General features: G+C 47.9%; 1 protein-coding gene across 1 annotated transcript; it reads right to left on the minus strand.

The window, feature by feature from the left end:
• Nucleotides 1-201: 201 nt before the first annotated feature.
• On the minus strand, nt 202-20,283 carry LOC144318116 (group 10 secretory phospholipase A2-like). The gene is made up of 4 exons (XM_077904930.1): nt 20,188-20,283; nt 15,048-15,198; nt 13,480-13,586; nt 202-389 (listed from the first exon to the last, which is right to left on the minus strand). The coding sequence occupies exons 1-4, from the start codon at nt 20,246-20,248 to the stop codon at nt 247-249; spliced, it is 462 nt and encodes a 153-aa protein (XP_077761056.1). The 5' UTR covers nt 20,249-20,283; the 3' UTR covers nt 202-246.
• Nucleotides 20,284-20,559: the final 276 nt, after the last annotated feature.

Genomic DNA, 20,559 nt, shown 5'->3' on the forward strand with positions numbered 1-20,559 from the left:
TCAAAAATGGTATCAAACCCAATACAGCCATGAGCATGGTTGTGGTTTTACAAAAGCAGCACGGGATTTTTGACCTTAAACTGGAAACCACACAAACTCCAGCCCCAAGTTCAGGGAGAGAAAGCAAACAAGGGTTGCAGCTTCAACACTTGGCCTCACCTCCCTCCTGCAAAGAACTGAATGCTGTGTTGATGTGTGAAAAGAGTTTTATTTCCTTGTGTGAAAGAACATTCCCAGTTGGGCTAGTCAGTCACAGGTGGGCGAGTCCTTCTCACATAAGAAACGAGGGTAGAATAAGTACTTTAAGTTGTACTCGGTTTGGGCTAAGCAGTAAGCAATCTCCTTGTCACACGTGCACAAGAGTTCTTGGCACTTGTTGTCCGCTGGTCCTGAAAGAAGTGGGGAAACTGAGTCAGCAGGGTCTCACAGAGACTTGAGAGTCAACACTAGGGAGGCCAACAAAGTGGGGGGTAGGGGGGGAAAAATCCGCAGCTACATGACATTCGACAATTCACAGGATCTCTGTCATGGCAACCTCAAGAGGGAGGTGACGTTGGGCCCATTTTACAGAAACCGAAGTGGCCAGAGAAGTGTGTTCAGATGGGGAAAGTCCAAGGTCCACTTGACCTTTTGGCTTCTCTTTCCCATCAACAGTACACAACTCACCCAAGGATCCGTTCAGATACACAGGTGCCTGGGAACCATCCAGAGCTTTTTGGGAGGAGTGCTTGCTCTGCTACTTCCTCACTGGGTGACCTTGCCTAAGGTTTCAGAGCCAAGTCCTCATTGAAAACGGGATACGGGGGCACCTCGGTGGCTCAGTGGTTGAGCCTCTGCCTTTGGCTCAGGGTGTGATCCTGGAGCCCTGGGATCGAGTCCCACATCGGGCTCCCCGCAGGGAGCCTGCTTCTCCCTCTGCCTGTGTCTCTGCCTCTCTCTTTCTCTGTCTCTCATGAATAAATAGGTAAAAGTTTTAAAATAAAATCCTTAAAAAGAGAGAAACAAAACGGGGGTTACGGAGAAGCCCAAGTGAGAAAGCCCGTGTAGAGTGCCCAGCAGGGGCCTGGCAGGGGACATGCACTCTGCCAGTGTTGGCTCCACCTGCATCCCTCTGCCTTCTTTCTCCACGTCTCTCCCCCATGCTCCTTCAAGAGTGCGTTCCAGCTTTCCCTTCCAGCCAGAGCCTGCCTCTTAGAGACCCAGAGGCTGCCACTCTAAGGTAAGTCTCCTTCCACCTTGGTAATCCCACCACCAGAGATGCTCTACTTGAGGTTAGAAAGATGGCGTGGTCTTTAGGCAGTACCAGAACGCAGAATGCCTGAAACAGCTTAGACATCCTATCTGGCCATGAGGCCCTCTGCCTTTATGTGTGGGCTTGTAATTGTCCACATAATGTATGTATCAATCCCACCCACCACGGAAGCCTTCCAAATTGCTCCCAGAGACACAGTGAAGCACCAGCTATGGAGCTCACCAGCTCCATCATGGGTGTACAGCTCTGAGCCTCTTGACACATGACTTCAACCCTTCTAGGTGTTTCATCAGCACAGAGATAGGAACAGTACCCACTTCTAAGGGCTGCTGGGAGAACGAAAACACACCCAACACATCATTTTAACCAACAGATAAAAGGCAGGACATACAGTAGGCACCCAGTTAGCTGGAGCTGACCTCCTTTGGCCGCCAGCTACTCTTTAAGGATCCTCTCGTGTTCCTTGGAGGGGCACCTGGTGGCTCAGTGGTTGAGCATCTGCCTTCTGCTCAGGCCCTGATCTCAGGGTCCTGGGATCAAGTTCCCCACCAGGCTCCCTGCTCTGAGGGGCGTCTGCTTCTCCCTCTCCTTCTGCCCCTCCTTCCCCACCCCCCACTCATGCTCTCTCTCAAATAAAAATAAAAAACATTTTTTTTTTCAATGTTCCTTGGAGACCCTCACAGGTGAAGCATGACAGCCAGAGGTTGGCAGCACCAGGAGGGGCGGGGTGACAGACAGGGTATCAATCAGCAGGCAGGAGGCCGGGCACACTCTGGAAATTATCTTTCTAGGCCCTGTCGTAAGCAGTACAGATTTTTTTTTTTAATTAAATTCTGCCCTCCATTGCTCTCTTCCTTCCTTTTTGTTTTTAAAAAAGATTTTATTTGTTTGTTTGTTCATTCATTCATGAGAGGCAGAGACATAGGCAGAGGGAGAAGCAGGCTCCCTACGGGGAGCTCTATGCAGGACTCAATCCCAGGACCCTGGGATCATGACCTAAGCCGAAAGCAGATGCTGAAGCACAGCCACCCAGCTGCCCCATGAACAGCACAGATTGATCCACATGACTGCACCCAGAGCTTCCCAAACTCAGGCCCACAGCAGTTCAACATTATTGCTTTAAATCCCCTCATTTTTAAAAAAAAGTAAGTTGATTAGTAAATAAATTATAATTTAATCATATTACAGGGTGTTAATGACACCAAATAAATCCCACAAAAAATTTCAAAAAAATTCTATATCACTGCCATAAATAGAAAATCAAAATCTTATACCATAAAGAAACTGGTGGAAAAACAAGCAGGAACAAAGAACAGTGGACATAGATTTCTACTAGTAAAGGCTAGTTAGATGCTATTGCCTACCTAAAGGCTGTAAGCCCCAAATCAGGGTGTCTTGCTTAAAAACGGAGATTAGGGGATCCCTGGGTGGCTCAGAGGTTTAGCGCCTGCCTTCAGCCCAGGGCGTGATCCTGGAGTCCCAGGATCAAGTCCCACTTCGGGCTCCCTGCATGGAGCCTGCTTCTCCCTCTGCCTGTGTCTCTGCCTCTCTCTCTGTGTCTCTCATGAATGAATAAATAAAATCTTTAAAAAACAAAAACAAAAACAGGGAGATTAGCAAGTGTAAGAGAGGTTTAGCCTCTCCAGCTGTCAGACCACCCCACAACTGACGCTTGCTCCTTTCCTGCTTGAAAAAATTAACAGAGGACAGGAAGGGAACATTGTTCTCATTTAACCCTCAGGGCTGTGCCACCAGCACCCCAACCTTCCAGAAGAGAAATCCAAGAAGACTGGGGCCCCAACCAGGCCTCAGGACCTGTCCACAGGAAGGGAACCAGGCACCGAGTCAGTGAGGGCACACTCAACCACTGAGCCCCCCACACATCCCATGTTAACACAGGAATTTTAACGACATGAGAAACAGCTTATACTTCAGTAAAGCATAAGAGGTACAAAACATAACTGCTATATATCTTTTTTAAATTATGCACTTGAAAAAGGGAAAACACTGGAAGGTAGTTAACCAAGTGCTTGTCTGTATAGTATCTATGGGGGTTTTGTTTGCCATGAAACTTGCATTTTGTAATCTCAGACTTTTCTACTTTGAGCCCTATGAGACTTTGATCATGGAAAAAGCAACCTCAGACGAAATTTGAAGGGTAGCTATTTCGAAGTATAATTTAAGATATCTGTTAGATCTGGAACACCTAGGTGGCTCAGCGGTTGAGCATCTGCCTTTGGCTCAGGTCGTGATCCCAGGGTCCTGGGATCGAGTCCCGCATCGGGCTCCCTGCAGGGACCCTGCTTCTCCCTCTGCCTGTGTCTCTGTCTCTTTCTGTGTCTCGCATGAATAAATAAATAAAATATTTTTTAAAAAGTATCTATTAGATTTAAGATATCTATAGTACCGAATGGCAGTGCCAAAAAGAGGTGCCCTGTGGGGCTTTAGTGGCCTTCCTCCCCACAATCTTTACCAGTTTCCCTCTCTATCCTCTCCCCAGTGTCTATAAACAAACACAACTCACATTTTTTTAAGTGCCCTTGCCATGAAAACTCCCCTTTCAAGAAGAGCCCTCGAGTTCCTTTCTACATAGACATTCTAGAGATGGCTCAAATTCCCAACAGACACAACAGTTCTAGGACTTGATGCTACAGAACCACCACACGGGTGGCACAAGGAGCCACCACGGTCTCTGCAACCAGGGGCCGCAGTTAATGGGGAAGTGGTCAAAATAATGTACATTTGTGTCCCATGGGCGTTGGGCAACGTCTGGAGACACTTTTGGTCATCACGACAGGGAGGGAGGATGAACTGGAGCCAAAATGTCAACAGTATCAAGACTGAGAAATTCTGTCATAGGTTATTATCTTGCTTTATCTTAATTTTTTAAGATTTTACTTATTTGTTCATGAGAGACACAGAGAGAGAGAGAGGCAGAGACACAGGCAGAGGGAGAGACATGCTCCCCACTGAGCAGAGGGCCTGATGCGGAACTCGATCCCAGGACCCCGGGATCACACCCTGAGCTGAAGGCAGATGCTCAACCACCGAGCCACCCAGGTACCCCTATCTTTTTTAAAGATTTTAATTTTAAGTGACCCCTACACCTAACTGTAGGGCTCTAACTCACAACCCTGAGATCAAGAGTCACATGCTCTACTGACTGAGCCAGCCAGGCGCCCCTTATTATCTTGCTTGAAAAGAATGAGGTCGACCCCTATGTTCCAAGATGTCAAAGACACAATGTTAAGTGAATAAAAATTATAAAAATATACGTAGTATGATCTGATTTCATAGGTATAGGTATGTGTATATATATGTGTGTGTATATTTAAACACACGCACAAATCTCGTGATCCCTGGTAGATGGAGCATCACTTTCCACATTACAATATTTCTGTAACGTTTGAGTTTTTCACAACAGACCCATGTTAGGTTTGAAGGAGCACAAGCATGTGGGTGAATGGACAGGTAGATAATATATACATTGATATAGATACATAGATAGATGACAAATAAATAAGTGTAAAAATCAGTAACAGAGGGCAGCCTGGGTGGCTCAGTGGTTTAGTGCTGCCTTTGGCCTAGGGCGTGATCCTGGGGACCAGGGATGGAGTCCCACATTGGGCTCCCTGCATAGAGTCTGCTTCTCCCTCTGCCTGTGTCTCTGCTTCTCTCTTTGTGTGTCTTTCATGAATAAATAAATAAAAATCTTTTTTAAAAAAATCAATAACAGAGCCAGACAGTCCAGGAGCAAACCCTCTGAACTTCCCAGGGGCTGCCACACAAGAGACCTGGGCACCTGCAAAGCAGCATGACTGCGTGGACTCCTGGGGAGGGAGCCACTGACGCTCTAGGGTGGCCTTGTGCCCGTGGAGCTGGCTATCTAAGGCTGGCTGTCATGGGGACAAATACCCCAACCATCTCCTCTCCTCTCACCCGACCATCTGTATGTCCTCCCCAAGACTATTGCTACAGCCTCATAACCAGTGCCTGGCTTCCATCCTTGCTCCTTCCAGAATATGCTCCATACAGCTCCATACAGCTCCATATAGCCAAAATGGTTCGGTTAAAATGCAAATAGGATCATGTCCCTCCTCTTTTTTTTTTTTTTTTTAAGATTTTATTTATTTATTCATGAAGACACGGAGAGAGGCAGAGACACAGGCAGAGGGAGAAGCAGGCTCCATGCAGGGAGCCCGACGTGGAACTCGATCCTGGGGTCTCCAGTATCAGGCCCTGGGCTAAAGGCGGCGCTAAACCACTGAGCCACCCAGGCTGTCCCCTTTCTCTGTTTTAAACCCTGGCTCCTCGTCTCAGAGGAATACTTTCAACATTGTGTAGCATCTGAACCCCATCTCTCTGCCATCACCACCTACCACTCTCATCTAAGTGACTCTGCTCCAGCCTCGACATCCTCCTTGAGCTTCTCGGACCAGCCAGACATTCATTCCTGCCTCAGGGCCTTTGCACTGGCTGTTCCTACCACCTCTTCCCACAGTTCCTTTCACATTCCCCAGGTCTCTGTTTCAATAGCATCTTATCACTGCTTCTCTGCCCCCCTGGCCATTCCATATAAAAGAGTATCCCTTACCCTGCTCCCCTGCATTGTTTATTGAGGCAAAATGCCAATAGCAAAATTTGCCATTTTAAAGTGCATGAGTCAGTGGCATTTAGTATGTTCACATATTGTGCAACCGTCAGTCCTATCTAGATCCAAAATATTTCTATCACTCCAAAAGAAACTTCCATATCCATTAAGAAGTCACTCCCCATTACCCCTCGCCTGAGTCCCACTAACCTCTCCTGGCAACCACTAATCTGCTTTCCATCTCTATGGGTTTGCCCATTCTGGACATTTCGTATAAATGGAATCATACATTATGTGACCTTTTGCATGTGGCTTCTTTCTCTTAGCAAAATCTGCTTAAAAGTCACCCACGTTGTAGCAGGTATGATACTTCACCTGCTTTATTTTCCAACACAGCACTTATAACAACGATCAGCACAGACACTATATATCCCATCCTCCTCCTTTTAAACAACAGAACCTTATTTCTCCATCTTGCCCAAAACCTAGCACGGAGCCTGGCACAGAGTAGATTCTCAGCGACATCTGTTGGGAGAAGGACAGGAAAGTCATACTTGCCAATTCTCATACAAAGCCAGCATCTAAATTTTATCATTCTCATTTTATGCGTGAGGAAGGCAGAGCTCAGAGGGATTCAGCGGATACTTGTCCAAGACCACAGCAGTAAGCAGCGGGGGGACCAGGATTCCAGCTCAGAATCAGCTGACCCAGCTGCCTTGTGCTCCCACCCTACTCCCTGAGAAAGAGTTCTTTCCTTCCTTCCTTCAATTGGAGAGAGTGAAGGGAAGGATGTACACAGAGGGAGAGAGAGAATCTAAGGCAGGCTCCACGCCTAGCATGGAGCCAGACATGGGGCTTGATCTCATGACCCCGAGGTCATGACCTGAACCAAAATCAAAAGTCAGATGCTTAACCAACTGAGCCACCCAGGTGCCCCAGAAAGTTTCTTTCAAAAGCAAAACTTAGTCTGACTGCTCCATGGCCTCAAGAACACAACAGCATCATGTTAGTCAAGAATAACCAAAACTTAAAAGGAAAAACAGCCCCCAAGGATTAAGCTTAAAATAAAGGTCTGCCAGTAAATATTATTATAGGCTTAAAAACAAATTTTAATATATTTAAGTCAAGCCCATAAATGGAAAATGGGCAACACCTGTAATTAGGTAAACGGCTATGTTCGGAGTATCTCCAAACAGAATAAGAGAATATTTTTAGCCAAAAACAAATGCAGAATAGGTATTTTGGTTCTTTTCATTTGGTTCAGGGAGGGCAGCTCTATAAACAGGCACGGACTCCACCAGTAGACACACCAATAAATATTTTACAGACATCACTTTAACATGCTAAGTGGCAAGCAGAACATGCAGGTCGAAGGGAAACGGGAGAGAACTGTGAGAGATTTCCCAGTGAAGGCCCGTTTCACCTCCTCTCTGCCCACTCTCGGAGGGGGCAGTCCGGGGACAGAGGATGCACCCAGGAGCGGGCACATGGCCACCACATTAAGCAGGCCACTCCTCTCCCTGAACTTCATTCAGTTTCCTCAACTCTAAATAAGAGGGCTGGACGAGACCAAGTCTGGGACACTTTCAGTCCTAAAAATTCAGCTTTGCTCTTATACCAACCACTACTTGATGCTAAGGAGATACAGCTGAGAGTCCATGAATATTTTTAAGACCATCCTTCTAGTAACCCCTTCCTTCCCTGCAGCTCAGGAGCTGAGAGTTTAATGGAGAGTCATCCCAGATTTCACCATTCTCTCTAATGGAGGTAACAGGGGCCAGAGAGAAGTTCAGATCAAGCGGACAGCTGGAGAAGGAAAGGGAAAGAGGAACAGCCCCTGTCCAACCTGTTTATCGTATTATAGACCCTTTTTTTCACCTTGGCAATACCCATCTTCCAGATAAGGAAACTAAGGCACAGGGAGGTCATTCATCTAGGGCCAAGTGATGGGTACCAAGACCAACAAGGGTACCAAGACTACTCAGTGGGGCAAAGTGAGTCTCTTCAATAAATGGTGCCAGAAGAACTGGATATACACATGCAAAAGAAGGAAGGTGGATCCCTACCTCACACATATACAAACATTAACTCAGAGTCGATCAATGACCTAAACGTAAGAGTTCAAATTATAAAGCTATTAGAAAAAAAAGAGGGGTAAATCTTTGTGACATAGGATCTGGCAGTGGATTCTTAGAGGCCAACAAAAACTCAATAAAAAACAAAATAGATAATCTGGACTTTTTTCAAAATTAAGACTTTTATGCATCCAATATGTTATCAATAAAATGCAAAAACAACCTACAAAGTGGAAGAAAATGTTTGAAAATCACATATCTGATAAGGGTCTAGGATCCAGAATATATAAAGAACTCTTATAACTCAATAGCAAAGAGACAACCCAATAAAAAATGAGCAAAGAGGCACCTGGTGGGCTCAGTGTGTGACCCTCAGTCTCAGGGTTGTGAGTTCAAGCCCAATGTTGAGTGTAGAGATTACTTAAAAATAAAAACTTTAAAAATAAATAAACAAAATAAAAATGAGCAAAAGACTTGAATAGACATTTCTCCAAAGAAAACATAAGAATGGCCAACAAGCACATGAAAAGACACTCAATGTCATTAGTCATTACAGAAATGCAAACCAAAACCACGAGATACACTGAGCAGCCCCACTAAAAACAGAACAAATGAGAAGATAATAAGCATTGACAAGGCTGTGAAGAAGCTGGGTCCCTCATACACGGCCAATGACAATACGAAGGAGTGCAGCTTCCGTAGAAAAGTTTGGCGGTTCCTCAAAAAGTAAAACAGAGAATTGCCAGATGACCCTGCAATTCCATTCATAGTGATAGACCCCAAAGAAATTAAAACGGGCACTCAAATACTTATTCATGAATGTTCAGAGCAGCACTATTCGCAGTACTCAGAAGGTGCAAAGAACCCAGTGTCCACCAACAGATGAATGGATAAACAGAATGTGGTCTGTCCCCACAGACGGAATGTTACTCAGCCATAAAAAGGAATGAAGTTCAGCTACGTCCCACAATATGAAATGAACCTTAAAAATATAACGGTAAGTGAAGGAAGACAAACACCAAAGCCACGGATGATATGATTTCATTTATATGAAATTATATACATAATGTATATTATATCAATAGATTTATGGATTCTAATTGTATACATATTCATATATTTAGCATATTGATTAATATATTACCATATAGTTACATGTTATATATAATTATATTTTTTGTATATGTATATATATAAATCTATATATAACGTGTTATCTATAATTATATTTTCTATATGTTCTAATTATATATAATAGATTCTAATAGATATATATGTCTATTATATAGTATTATATGTTATAATATAATTATATACCATTATATATGGCATATATATAATGCTGTGTTGTGCTGGGATTCTCTCCCTCCATCTCTCTCTGCCCCTACCCCCCTCACATGCATGTACCTTCTCTCTCTCTCAAAAAAAAAGGAAGTAATGGGGCACTGGCTGGCTCACTTGGCGCAGTATATATATATATATATATATATATATATATATATATATATATATATATAAATAACTCTAATTTTATATATAATATATAATATATTCTAATTATATATAAATATAATTTTTATATATTTATAAAATATATATTCCTAAACGTGAATAAATTCTAATATATAATATAAATATATATAATTATATATATAAAATTCTAATTTTATATATATATAAAATATATATAATATATATAATTCTAATATATATATAATAGATTCTAGTCTAATTCTAATATATATATAATATATATATATATATATATAAAATTAGAATCAATATAGCCATAGAGATGGAAAGCAAATTGGTGGTTGCCAGGTGCCAGCGGCAGGGGAAATAGGAACTGACTGCCTAGTGGGGTTATTTTGAGGAAAAGGGTAGGGTTGGAAGAAAATCTTTTGGAGCTAGACAGAGGTGGTGGGTGGAGGACACTATAAATGTATTAAATATCACTGAAATTTATGCTATTAATGTTTAATATTTTGTTATGTTTATCTCAATTAAAAATAAGAAGGAAGAAATGGTACAGAACCAGTTTCTGGGTCAGCAGCCTTACCTACGTTGTACGTGTACTATTAGTTCCTATTTTTATTTATTTATTTTTTCAGATTTTATTTTTAAGTAATCTCTACACCCAATATGGGGCTCGGACTCATGACCCCAGATCAAGCGTCACATGCTGCACCAAGTGAGCCAGCCCCATTACTTCCTTTTTTTTTTTGAGAGAGAGAGAGGGTGCATGCATGTGAGGGGGTTAGGGGCAGAGAGAGATGGAGGGAGAGAATCCCAACACAGCAGAGCCCTACACGGGGCTCGATCCCACAACCCCGAGATCACGACCAAAATCAAGAGTTGGACGCCCAACCGACTGAGCCACCCAGGGGCCCCTACTTCCTATGTTTAAAATACATCCAGCTTTTTAATTTGAAAGGAACTCAAATACATGGAAAATACCATCCATCAAAAGGTAATCCTATAAATAAATGCCTCAGTCCATTTCTTACTGCTTTAAGAGAAAACCAGTAAGGTTGCTTTGAGGGACACTTAACATTTTTAACTGTTGTTTTATTTTTCTTCTAACTGCAGAAGCGACTAGTTGTAAAACGTACAGTGAAGTTAGGATGGATTCTGTTACAATTATCCTCCTTAAATACATGCTACTTGCGAGTAAAGACAAGATAAATGGGTAGGCAGATAGATAAATAGGAAAAATCTTTTTTAATGAATTTATTTATTTATTCATGAGAGACACAGAGAGGGACAGAGACTCAGGCAGAGGGAGAAGCAGGCGCCCTACAGGGAGCCCGATGTGGGACTCGATCCAGGGACCCCAGGATCACGCCCTGGGCCAACGGCAGACGCTCAACCACTGAGCCACCCAGGTGCCCCAATAGGGAGAATTTTTTTAAGGCAGAATTCAATTGATGAACAGAACTGTTCTTGGATACAAGCCTGCTCTCTCTGTTAAAAAAAATAAAATAAAATCAGCAAGTGTTCTAAGGATGTTAAAGCTAAAGTAGCAGTGAACTGAGACTTTCTCCTCCACAAAGTTAGAAGGATTGTAAGAGAGGGGCACCTGGCTGGCTCAGTCAGGGGAGCGTGTGACTCTTGATTTCATGAGGTGAGTTCGAGCCCCATGGGGATACTGAGGCCCTGACCAATCAGGGCTGGCCCACCGTCACAGGATCTGAGTCACTGACTGAGCTGGTGACCACTAGGTCAGGGACTGCAAACCCACATGTCCACTGGGACAGGCAGTGCTAATAAGTGAAGAAAACATGCATCAAACACAGAAATACTCCTCATTTCGACAAATAAATGGGCTCAGCACTCCCATGTATTTTGTGGAAGCAGTAAGACTCTCAGTCTACCTTCTTTCTACCTGGGTTTGTCAGAAATATCTATTTTCTGAGGTGCCAGTGTGGCTCAGTTGGCTAAGCATCTGCCTTTGGCTCAGGTCATGTTCCTGGGGTCCTGGGATCAAGTCCCTGATCAGGCTCCCTGCTCAGCGGGGAGTCTGCTTTTTCCCTCTCCCTCGGGCCCTCTCCCTCCCCTCCACTCTTGTTCTCTCTTCTCTCAAAAAAAACCATAATAAAACCTTTAAAAAAAGAGAGAAATATTTATTTTCCATAACCAAATGAAGAGCACAAAGGAAGTGGAATAGGGTAATTGTCACTTGTCCTCACTGGGAGTCTATAGGGCATAGTGAGGACTGGGGCAGATGGGAGAGATTGGCTCTCCCTGTAATTGGCAGTCCCTCTAAGCTCCGGCCAAAGGTTGCTACTGGGTCTGATGCAACTGGAGCCCCCAGTTTTTTGTTTTTTTGTTTTGTTTTGCTTTACCCCCAGTTTTTTTGAAAGGAAAACCAGACATTCAGAAATTCCGATTTTTTAGTGTGACCTATTTTGATTTTTCAAGTATGGGCTCAAACTGCTTTTCTAAACACTGCACAGGTGAAGCCAGACATCTGCAGGACAATCGTGGCTCGGGGACACCAGCTTGCAATACTATTAGCCCTATTTTGAGAGAGGAGGACACAGTGTCCAGAGACAGGAAAAGGTTTTCCTGAGGTCCCCAAATGGTAAGTGCCAGAATGTCCCTAGAACGTGGGCTTGTTCTGGCTCAGCCTCAGGGAAGAAGGCCCAGTGTCATGAACACTCATTTTACAGGCTCAGCCAAGTTTCTTCCCAACCCCCCCCCCCAACGCATTTACTAGGAGGGGACCCAGACCACAGCCTCCACAGCCTCTGGTCCCCCTAGTGCAGTACATTTGGGGCGGGAGCCTCAGAATCATGGTGTAGGCAGGTCATCAGACCATGCCAAGCTGGAGCTGGCCTGCATCTCGAGGGGATCCCATGTTTTGATGCCCGTCAGACTAACTTGCAGAGACCAGGCACTTCACCCTCACCCAGCTCAGGCTGTGTATTCCTTTTCTTTCTAAGCTTTGGCTCACGAGTAATTCATGGAGACGTTCTCTTCGTAAGAGAAGCGAGGGGCGCCCGGGGGGCTCAGTTTCTTAACCGTCCGCCTTCGGCTCAGGTCATGATCCCGGGCTCCCCATGGAGCCCCGCATCGGGCTCCCTGCTCAGCCGGGAGCTGCTTCTCCTTCCCCCTACTCATGCACACACACTCTCTCTCTCTCTCTCTCTCTCGCTCTCTCTCTCAAATCGATTTTTTTAAAGATTTTATTTATTTATTCATGAGAGATACAGAGAGAGAGGCAGAGACACAGGCAGAGGGAGAAGCAGGCTCCATGCAGGGAGCCCAATGCGGGACTCGATCCTGGGACCCCAGGATCACACCCTGGGCCCAAGGCTGACACTCAACGACTGAGCCCCCCAGGCAATCCCCAAAATCGATTTTTTTAAATCCAGATTTTTAAAAAAATCTTTAAAAGGAGGGAAACATTATAGGAATGTGAACTTGCCTTGCACCACACTGCCCTCAGCCCGATCCTGTCCCTAGTGATGACCACAGCTACCCACAACACGCCACGTATCTCTATATACCTTTTTCTGAGCTTTGCAAGTGTCTACACGTAGCCATGGAAAGTAAGCAGGCTACTGTGTTGCAAGCTTCTCTCCTCCTTCCTTCCTTCTTTCTTTCTCTTTCTTTCTTTCTTTCTTTCTTTCTTTCTTTCTTTCTTTCCTTTCTTTCCTTCTTTCCTTCTAGAAATGTGCTTTACCAGATATGTCATTCTGCAGCTTGCTTTTCCACTCAACACCTTCTCGGGCCAGCACGAGGATCTATCTTATCCATCTCAGCAGGCTACAGAGTCATCCATAATAAGAAGACATCACAGGTTTATCTACCCATGCCCCATCTGATGGACACTGAGGTCATTTACACCTGGTGTCACTTCGATCTTTTTTAGCTTTTGTCCAGACCAAAGAAATAGGTTTCTCCGTCCCTTTCTGTACGTGCCAGGTGTTACAGATCACTTCTCGTAGATAACCCCAGGGGGTGGCCTCTGGGGATTTGGGAGCAGTGGTGAGTTCCTGCGGCCAGTATGCCCGGGCCTCCCAGGGAGGTAGGTGCGGGCGCTGCTGGGGACTCACCACACACGATGCTCTGGTTGACACACTGCCAGGGGTAGCGCTCCATCTTGGGTCTGCAGCCAGCCTGCTCGGCACGCATGTAGCAGCAGTCGTGCTGATGACAGCACCTGCGGGTGGCAGACAGGTGGACCAGCAAGTGGGTGCAGGCGGGGATGCCCTCGTGGCCATCCTCCTGCGCTGGGACTATGGGCAAGTGAGGACACGCAGGGAGCCAGCCTCCTCTGGTCCAAGCTTTGTCCCCGAGAATCCCCACCCTGGGAAATCATTTTGCGGAGCCCCAGTGTGTGCTGCTGGGCCCAGTCCCCTGGCCCCCCACTCCCCCCACCACCACCACCCCACCCCCGCCACCTGCCTCCTCTGTGTCTCTGAGCTGCAGCTGCACCTGCCGGCTCTCTGGGCCTGGAGTGAGCCGAGCCCTGCGTGCCTCCTGCCTCTGCCCGGGGACAGCTTCCTGCCCACCCTCCCTCCCCTGGTCTCAGCCCAAGAACCAGCCTCTGTCCCAAGATGTCACCCAGCTCCCGATGTCCCCAGTCTGGTCTCCTGGTTACACCCTCTCATAAAACTAGGTTCCTTCCCTTGGGGGGCAGGTTTATAATGAGACTCTCATTTCAGGGACAGACTGATGAGCACCTGTCCTCACTGGCCAGAGCTCTGTGGGGACAGGACCGTTTCAGAGATGAGGTCAGCCCGATTCCACTCTGCCCTCAAGGAGCCCCCAGTCTAGTGGGGGAGGCAGACAAGCCATCAGACACCACATGCATGGCGAGAAGTGCTGGGACGGAGGAGAGGGGGCTTCCAGGAGCCAGAGGCGGGGCACAGCCGGGCTTCAGGGCAGCCTTCCCGGACCTCATCTGGGAGGACGGGGAGGAAGCGGACTATGACACATGGGAGCAGGAGCCTTGGAAGCACGAGACCCAGCAAAGACCTGTCTGTGACGACCAGGTCCTCGGAGCCAGGGAAGAGCCCATCGCATTCTGCCCTCGGCCACCTACCCCTGGCTGTGTGGCAGTGAGTGTTCCTGAGCCTCAGGGGACAGCCCTCATGCCCGCCCCTACAGATAAATGAAAGGAAGTCCCAGAAAGACCCAAACCCACAGCAGGCACTTCTCACCTGGCAGTGGAGCGTAGGGATTAGGGGCATCCAGCCGGCCAGGCTGCCCGGATTCGGATCCCAGCCCCCACCCTTTACTCCCTCGGTGGCCCCAGACAAATTACTTATCTCTCTGGCCTCAGTGTCCTCATCTCTGAAACGGGGTTGTTGTGAGGACTAAGAGGGGTTCTCAGAACAGTTCCTGGTGCACAGTAAGTCTGATCAACTTTACGTTACTTTTTCAAGGCAAAGTAATTCATCCGATGGCCCGACTGGGATGCAGCTGGCACCAGGGTCTGTCCCCATTGGCGGTACCCAGGAAGCCCTCTGCCTGTAAGGTTGTACCACGTGCTGGAATTTTCCTAGTCTAAATAGAAAGCTCGCTTATGGGCATTTCCTTACATAGGCCTTAACTAAAGATCCTTAGACCTTATATAGGTCCTCAGACCTTTTAAAGCTGAGCCCAGGTATGCACTCACCAGTCGATGGTATCCCGGGGCTGGCCATAGCCACCCAGGCCACAGTAGCAGCCATAGCTTATGTAGGACAGGGGGCTGCGGGTACCAACACAGTTCATGGTCCCTGCCAGTTCTAGAAGCCCACGCCGATGCACATGTGACCTCGGGGAAGCTAGAGGAAAACAGAAACCAGAGGTTGCAGGGCAGGGTTTGGGGTTAAGGGCACAGTCTAAGAAGGGCTTGGATGATGCTGGGTTTGAATCCTGCTTCTCCTATTTCCTGGCTGTGTGACCTTAGACAACTTACTCAACCCTCTATGCCTTGGTTTCCTCGTTTAAAAATAGGGAGATAAAGGGAACCTCATTTTATCAAATGAAAGGACATCATGCATGTAAAGCAGCAGGCACATAACAAGCTCTAACAACCTCTAATGTCTTCAAGGCAGCCACGAGAGAGAAAACGAGTCACGGAGCCACAGCATCTGAAAGGTCACACCCCTGGGCCTTTGCACAGGAATGTTCTGATTTCCAATCTCCTGCCCTCATCTACTCCAGATGAAGTCAGATTGCTGGTCCCACGTCAAACGTCTGCCCAGTTGCCGGTGCTGGGCATTGGGTGTCAGAGATGAGCTAAACAGGGTCCCTGCCACCAAGGAGGGCTCCTCTGCAGGGGCTTTCTGTCCCTGGGTCTCCCTCTGCCCCTACCACTCCTCTCCAGACTCTGGATCAGTGCCTTTTGCATCTTCTCTATTTTTCACTGCCCACGCATGGATTCTTCCCGCAGGGAGACCCCGTGGCCTGAGCCCAGCCATTTGTCTCGATCCCCAAGCAGCTCTGACACTCAGCAACGCATAGGAGGTATGACTGGAACCCTGCGACTCACAGTGAGGAAGAGGAGACCAGGGCAGGAAGGAACGACCCCTATGGTCCCACAGCCCACAGGAACCTGATCTGACTAGGGGGCTTCCACCTCCAAACCAGTGCGCCTTCCCCTTCACCCAATAACGCCAAAGGCAGGAGGCCTGCCGGGATGACACAGCTGAGAGGCACCAACGTGGCCACTGCCGGGCACCAGGGGCCTCCAAACCCTCTGTCGTGACCTGGGCATCCAATAATCCCAAAGCAACTCCTCTGTCCAGTGAAGGCAATGAGTCTGCTCTCTGGCATTGGTAAAAAACAAAACAAAACAAAAAAACAAACAAACAAACAAACAAAAAAAAAACAGAGCACCAGGAAAGAGGGCAAGTTAGTACTGGAAGTCCTAGCCTCAGCAATCAGACAACAAAAAGACATTAAAGGCATTCAAATTGGCAAAGAAGAAGTCAAACTCTCCCTCTTCGCCGATGACATGATACTCTACATAGAAAACCCAAAAGTCTCCACCCCAAGATTGCTAGAACTCATACAGCAATTCGGTAGCGTGGCAGGATACAAAATCAATGCCCAGAAGTCAGTGGCATTTCTATACACTAACAATGAGACTGAAGAAAGAGAAATTAAGGAGTCAATCCCATTTACAATTGCGCCCAAAAGCATAAGATACCTAGGAATAAACCTAACCAAAGATGTAAAGGATCTATACCCTCAAAACTATAGAACACTGCTGAAAGAAATTGAGGAAGACACAAAGAGATGGAAAAATATTCCATGCTCATGGATTGGCAAAATTAATATTGTGAAAATGTCAATGTTACCCAGGGCAATTTACACGTTTAATGCAATCCCTATCAAAATACCATGGACTTTCTTCAGAGAGTTAGAACAAATTATTTTAAGATTTGTGTGGAATCAGAAAAGACCCCGAATAGCCAGGGGAATTTTAAAAAAGAAAACCATATCTGGGGGCATCACAATGCCAGATTTCAGGTTGTACTACAAAGCTGTGGTCATCAAGACAGTGTGGTACTGGCACAAAAACAGACACATAGATCAGTGGAACAGAATAGAGAATCCAGAAGTGGACCCTGAACTTTATGGGCAACTAATATTCGATAAAGGAGGAAAGACTATCCATTGGAAGAAAGACAGTCTCTTCAATAAATGGTGCTGGGAAAATTGGACATCCACATGCAGAAGAATGAAACTAGACCACTCTCTTTCACCATACACAAAGATAAACTCAAAATGGATGAAAGATCTAAATGTGAGACAAGATTCCATCAAAATCCTAGAGGAGAACACAGGCAACACCCTTTTTGAACTCAGCCACAGTAACTTCTTGCAAGATACATCCACGAAGGCAAAAGAAACAAAAGCAAAAATGAACTATTGGGACTTCATCAAGATAAGAAGCTTTTGCACAGCAAAGGATACAGTCAACAAAACTCAAAGACAACCTACAGAATGGGAGAAGATATTTGCAAATGACATATCAGATAAAGGGCTAGTTTCCAAGATCTATAAAGAACTTATCAAACTCAACACCAAAGAAACAAACAATCCAATCATGAAATGGGCAAAAGACATGAACAGAAATCTCACAGAGGAAGACATAGACATGGCCAACAAGCACATGAGAAAATGCTCTGCATCACTTGCCATCAGGGAAATACAAATCCAAACCACAATGAGATCCCACCTCACACCAGTGAGAATGGGGAAAATTAACAAGGCAGGAAACCACAAATGTTGGAGAGGATGTGGAGAAAAGGGAACCCTCTTACACTGTTGCTGGGAATGTGAACTGGTGCAGCCACTCTGGAAAACTGTGTGGAGGTTCCTCAAAGAGTTAAAAATAGACCTGCCCTACGACCCAGCAATTGCACTGTTGGGGATTTACCCCAAAGATACAAATGCAATGAAACGCCGGGACACCTGCACCCCAATGTTTCTAGCAGCAATGGCCACGATAGCCAAACTGTGGAAGGAGCCTCGGTGTCCAACGAAAGATGAATGGATAAAGAAGATGTGGTTTATGTATACAATGGAATATTACTCAGCTATTAGAAATGACAAATACCCACCATTTGCTTCAACGTGGATGGAACTGGAGGGTATTATGCTGAGTGAAGTAAGTCAGTCGGAGAAGGACAAACATTATATGTTCTCATTCATTTGGGGAATATAAATAATAGTGAAAGGGAATATAAGGGAAGGGGAAAGAAATGTGTGGGAAATATCAGAAAGGGACACAGAACGTAAAGACTGCTAACTCTGGGAAACGAACTAGGGGTGGTGGAAGGGGAGGAGGGCGGGGGGTGGGAGTGAATGGGTGACGGGCACTGGGGGTTATTCTGTATGTTAGTAAATTGAACACCAATAAAATAAAATAAAATAAAATAAAATAAATTAAAAAAAAAAAAAACAGGAAAGAGGGCAAGTGCTTGAACCTCACCTCATACCAACCACCACGCTCCCTGACAGGCACCTCCTATTGTCAATAGCACAGCCACCTTGTCTTGCAGGTAGCTGTCCTCCCACTGACAGATGGAGAGACTGAGGCCACAGATGCACAGGGTTGGTGAGGCCCAGAGGGGAAACTCTCACCAGGGCCTGCCTGATTCCTGGGTGTCCGCTCCGGGACTGAGAGCCAGGCCAGGGCTGTGCATCGCATCTGCACATCAAGGTCTCATCTCTTTTCATCTAAAAATGGGTTTCCATCACCTTGACTTTTTTTGAAGAGTCAGGCCCAAATTAAACCCATTGTGGGTTTTTTTATTTGTTTTTTTCTCGGTGGAAAAAGTACCCTATTTGTGGGGGCAGAGGAAAAATAGAGATGAGTTAAATAAAAAAACACAGAAACAAGTTTAATTAAAACTTTGCCCACCCCCTTCCCCCGGTGACAAGTCCTCACTCTTGCAGAACTGGCCAGGTGCTGCTCCCGGCTGCCCACGTGTCTGCCCAAAACCTCCCTTGGCTCCCACCACCCTCCAGAGGCTCCGGGGCCTCGTTGCAGCCCAGAGGCTCTGCACGAGCCGGGTCTTCCCACCCCGCCATGTCCTCTCTCAACACCCCCATGCAGACCCTGCTCATCATTAACCTCTCCCCCGGTTGAACTTCGGATCACATCCTCTCTGCGCTGCAGATGCCCTCACTCCCTGCTCACCTGTCACCTCCTTCTCTAATCCACCTGGCCCGCAGGGGACCACAAGGGTCCTTATCACACTGTGCTGCTGTTTATGCGAGTGACCTTCCGCGCTGGGAGCTCTTTGAGGGCAGATCTCTGCTGTAGACAGCTCCAGAATCCCCGGCACACAGTGGGCTTCCAGAAAAGGTTCCCTGAGCTCCGGATCCACAGAGCCCCGAGGCACACTCCCAGGCTGAGCATACCTGAGGGGGCCCCAGTCCTAACCCCCTACCCCAAAGCTGTCCCCGGAGGTCCCCCACCCGCACCTGACCACAGCGTGGCAACGTCAGGGTCCTGCGCACACCCCCCTACAGAGGACCACGGCTTGGGGCAGATGTCCAGCACCGAGTTTGGAACCAAGGAAAACACTCCCTCGTGCCAACTTAGGTGAGGCAGGTCATTCTGGGGTCTGTTTGCTCTGTCTGCCCACAACACCCTCTGCTTGGGAGTGCCAAGGCTGTCCAGGCGTGCCGTGGGCCCGAGTCTGTGTGTGTGTGTGTGTCCACATTGGGCTGTCTGGTATGCCTGAGCTGTGTGTGTCGGGGGGTGTGCACCACCGTGTTCCCTCCCAGGCACCCCTGCCTGTGTCCGTGCATGAACCTGTCCACGAATTCTACACCTGAGAGCCCCGGTGAGGCCTAAGGTGTTGTGCACCCCAGCATCTCCCTGCTTGTGGTGTGTCTGTGTATTTTCCTGTGAGTGGGTGTGTCTGTACACCTCCCCGGGGAGCGGGGGGAGGCAGGTATTGAGGGGACCTCTTCAAGGGTGATGGCGGGGGGCAGGTGAGAAAGCCACCTTCTGCTCTTCCCCTGCCTCTCCCAGGTGTCCCCCTCCCCCTGGCAGGGGGGTACCTCAGACCCCAGAGACAGGTGAGGGGAAGGGTCAGTTCACAGCCCCCGGGCCAGGCGCCTGGAGGGTGCCCCTGGGGCAGGGCTGGGGGACAGGGATCCCGGAAACCTGGCAGGAGCGCGCAGGGGTGCTGAAGAGCTCGCGCGCCCCGGCGGTGGGGTCGGGGGAGGCGGGGGGAGGCTGATGAGTTGGAAGGGCTGCAGGGGGTACCCCGGTTCCTCCGGGGCGCCTGTCCCCGCTCACTCACCGGCGCTGGGCGCGAGCGCGTGTGCCAGGAGCAGCAGCAGCAGCAGCGGCGGCGGCGGCATTGCGGGCGGCCGCGCACAGCGGACCCACCCGACGGCGGCAGGTGCGGGCCCTCTGCCGGCCGCCGCGCTCCGGCCCGCGCCCCCTGCCCGCCGCCCCGCCCCGCCCCGCCCCTGCCCCCCGCCCCCGCCCCCGCCCCCGCCCCCGCCCCGGGCCCGGCCTGCGGGCGGGGCGAGCGCTCCCGGACCTCCGCCGCCGCTCCCAGGGCGCAGTGGGCGCGCGGCCCGGACCGAGACGCGGCTCCGGGGCCCGGGAGAGCTGCGGGGGGGGCGGGGGGCTGGCGGGGAGCGGGCAGCAGAGGCGCTCTGCGGCT

Source organism: Canis aureus, chromosome 8 (genome assembly GCF_053574225.1).
Source record: "Canis aureus isolate CA01 chromosome 8, VMU_Caureus_v.1.0, whole genome shotgun sequence".
Lineage (NCBI taxonomy): Eukaryota > Metazoa > Chordata > Mammalia > Carnivora > Canidae > Canis > Canis aureus.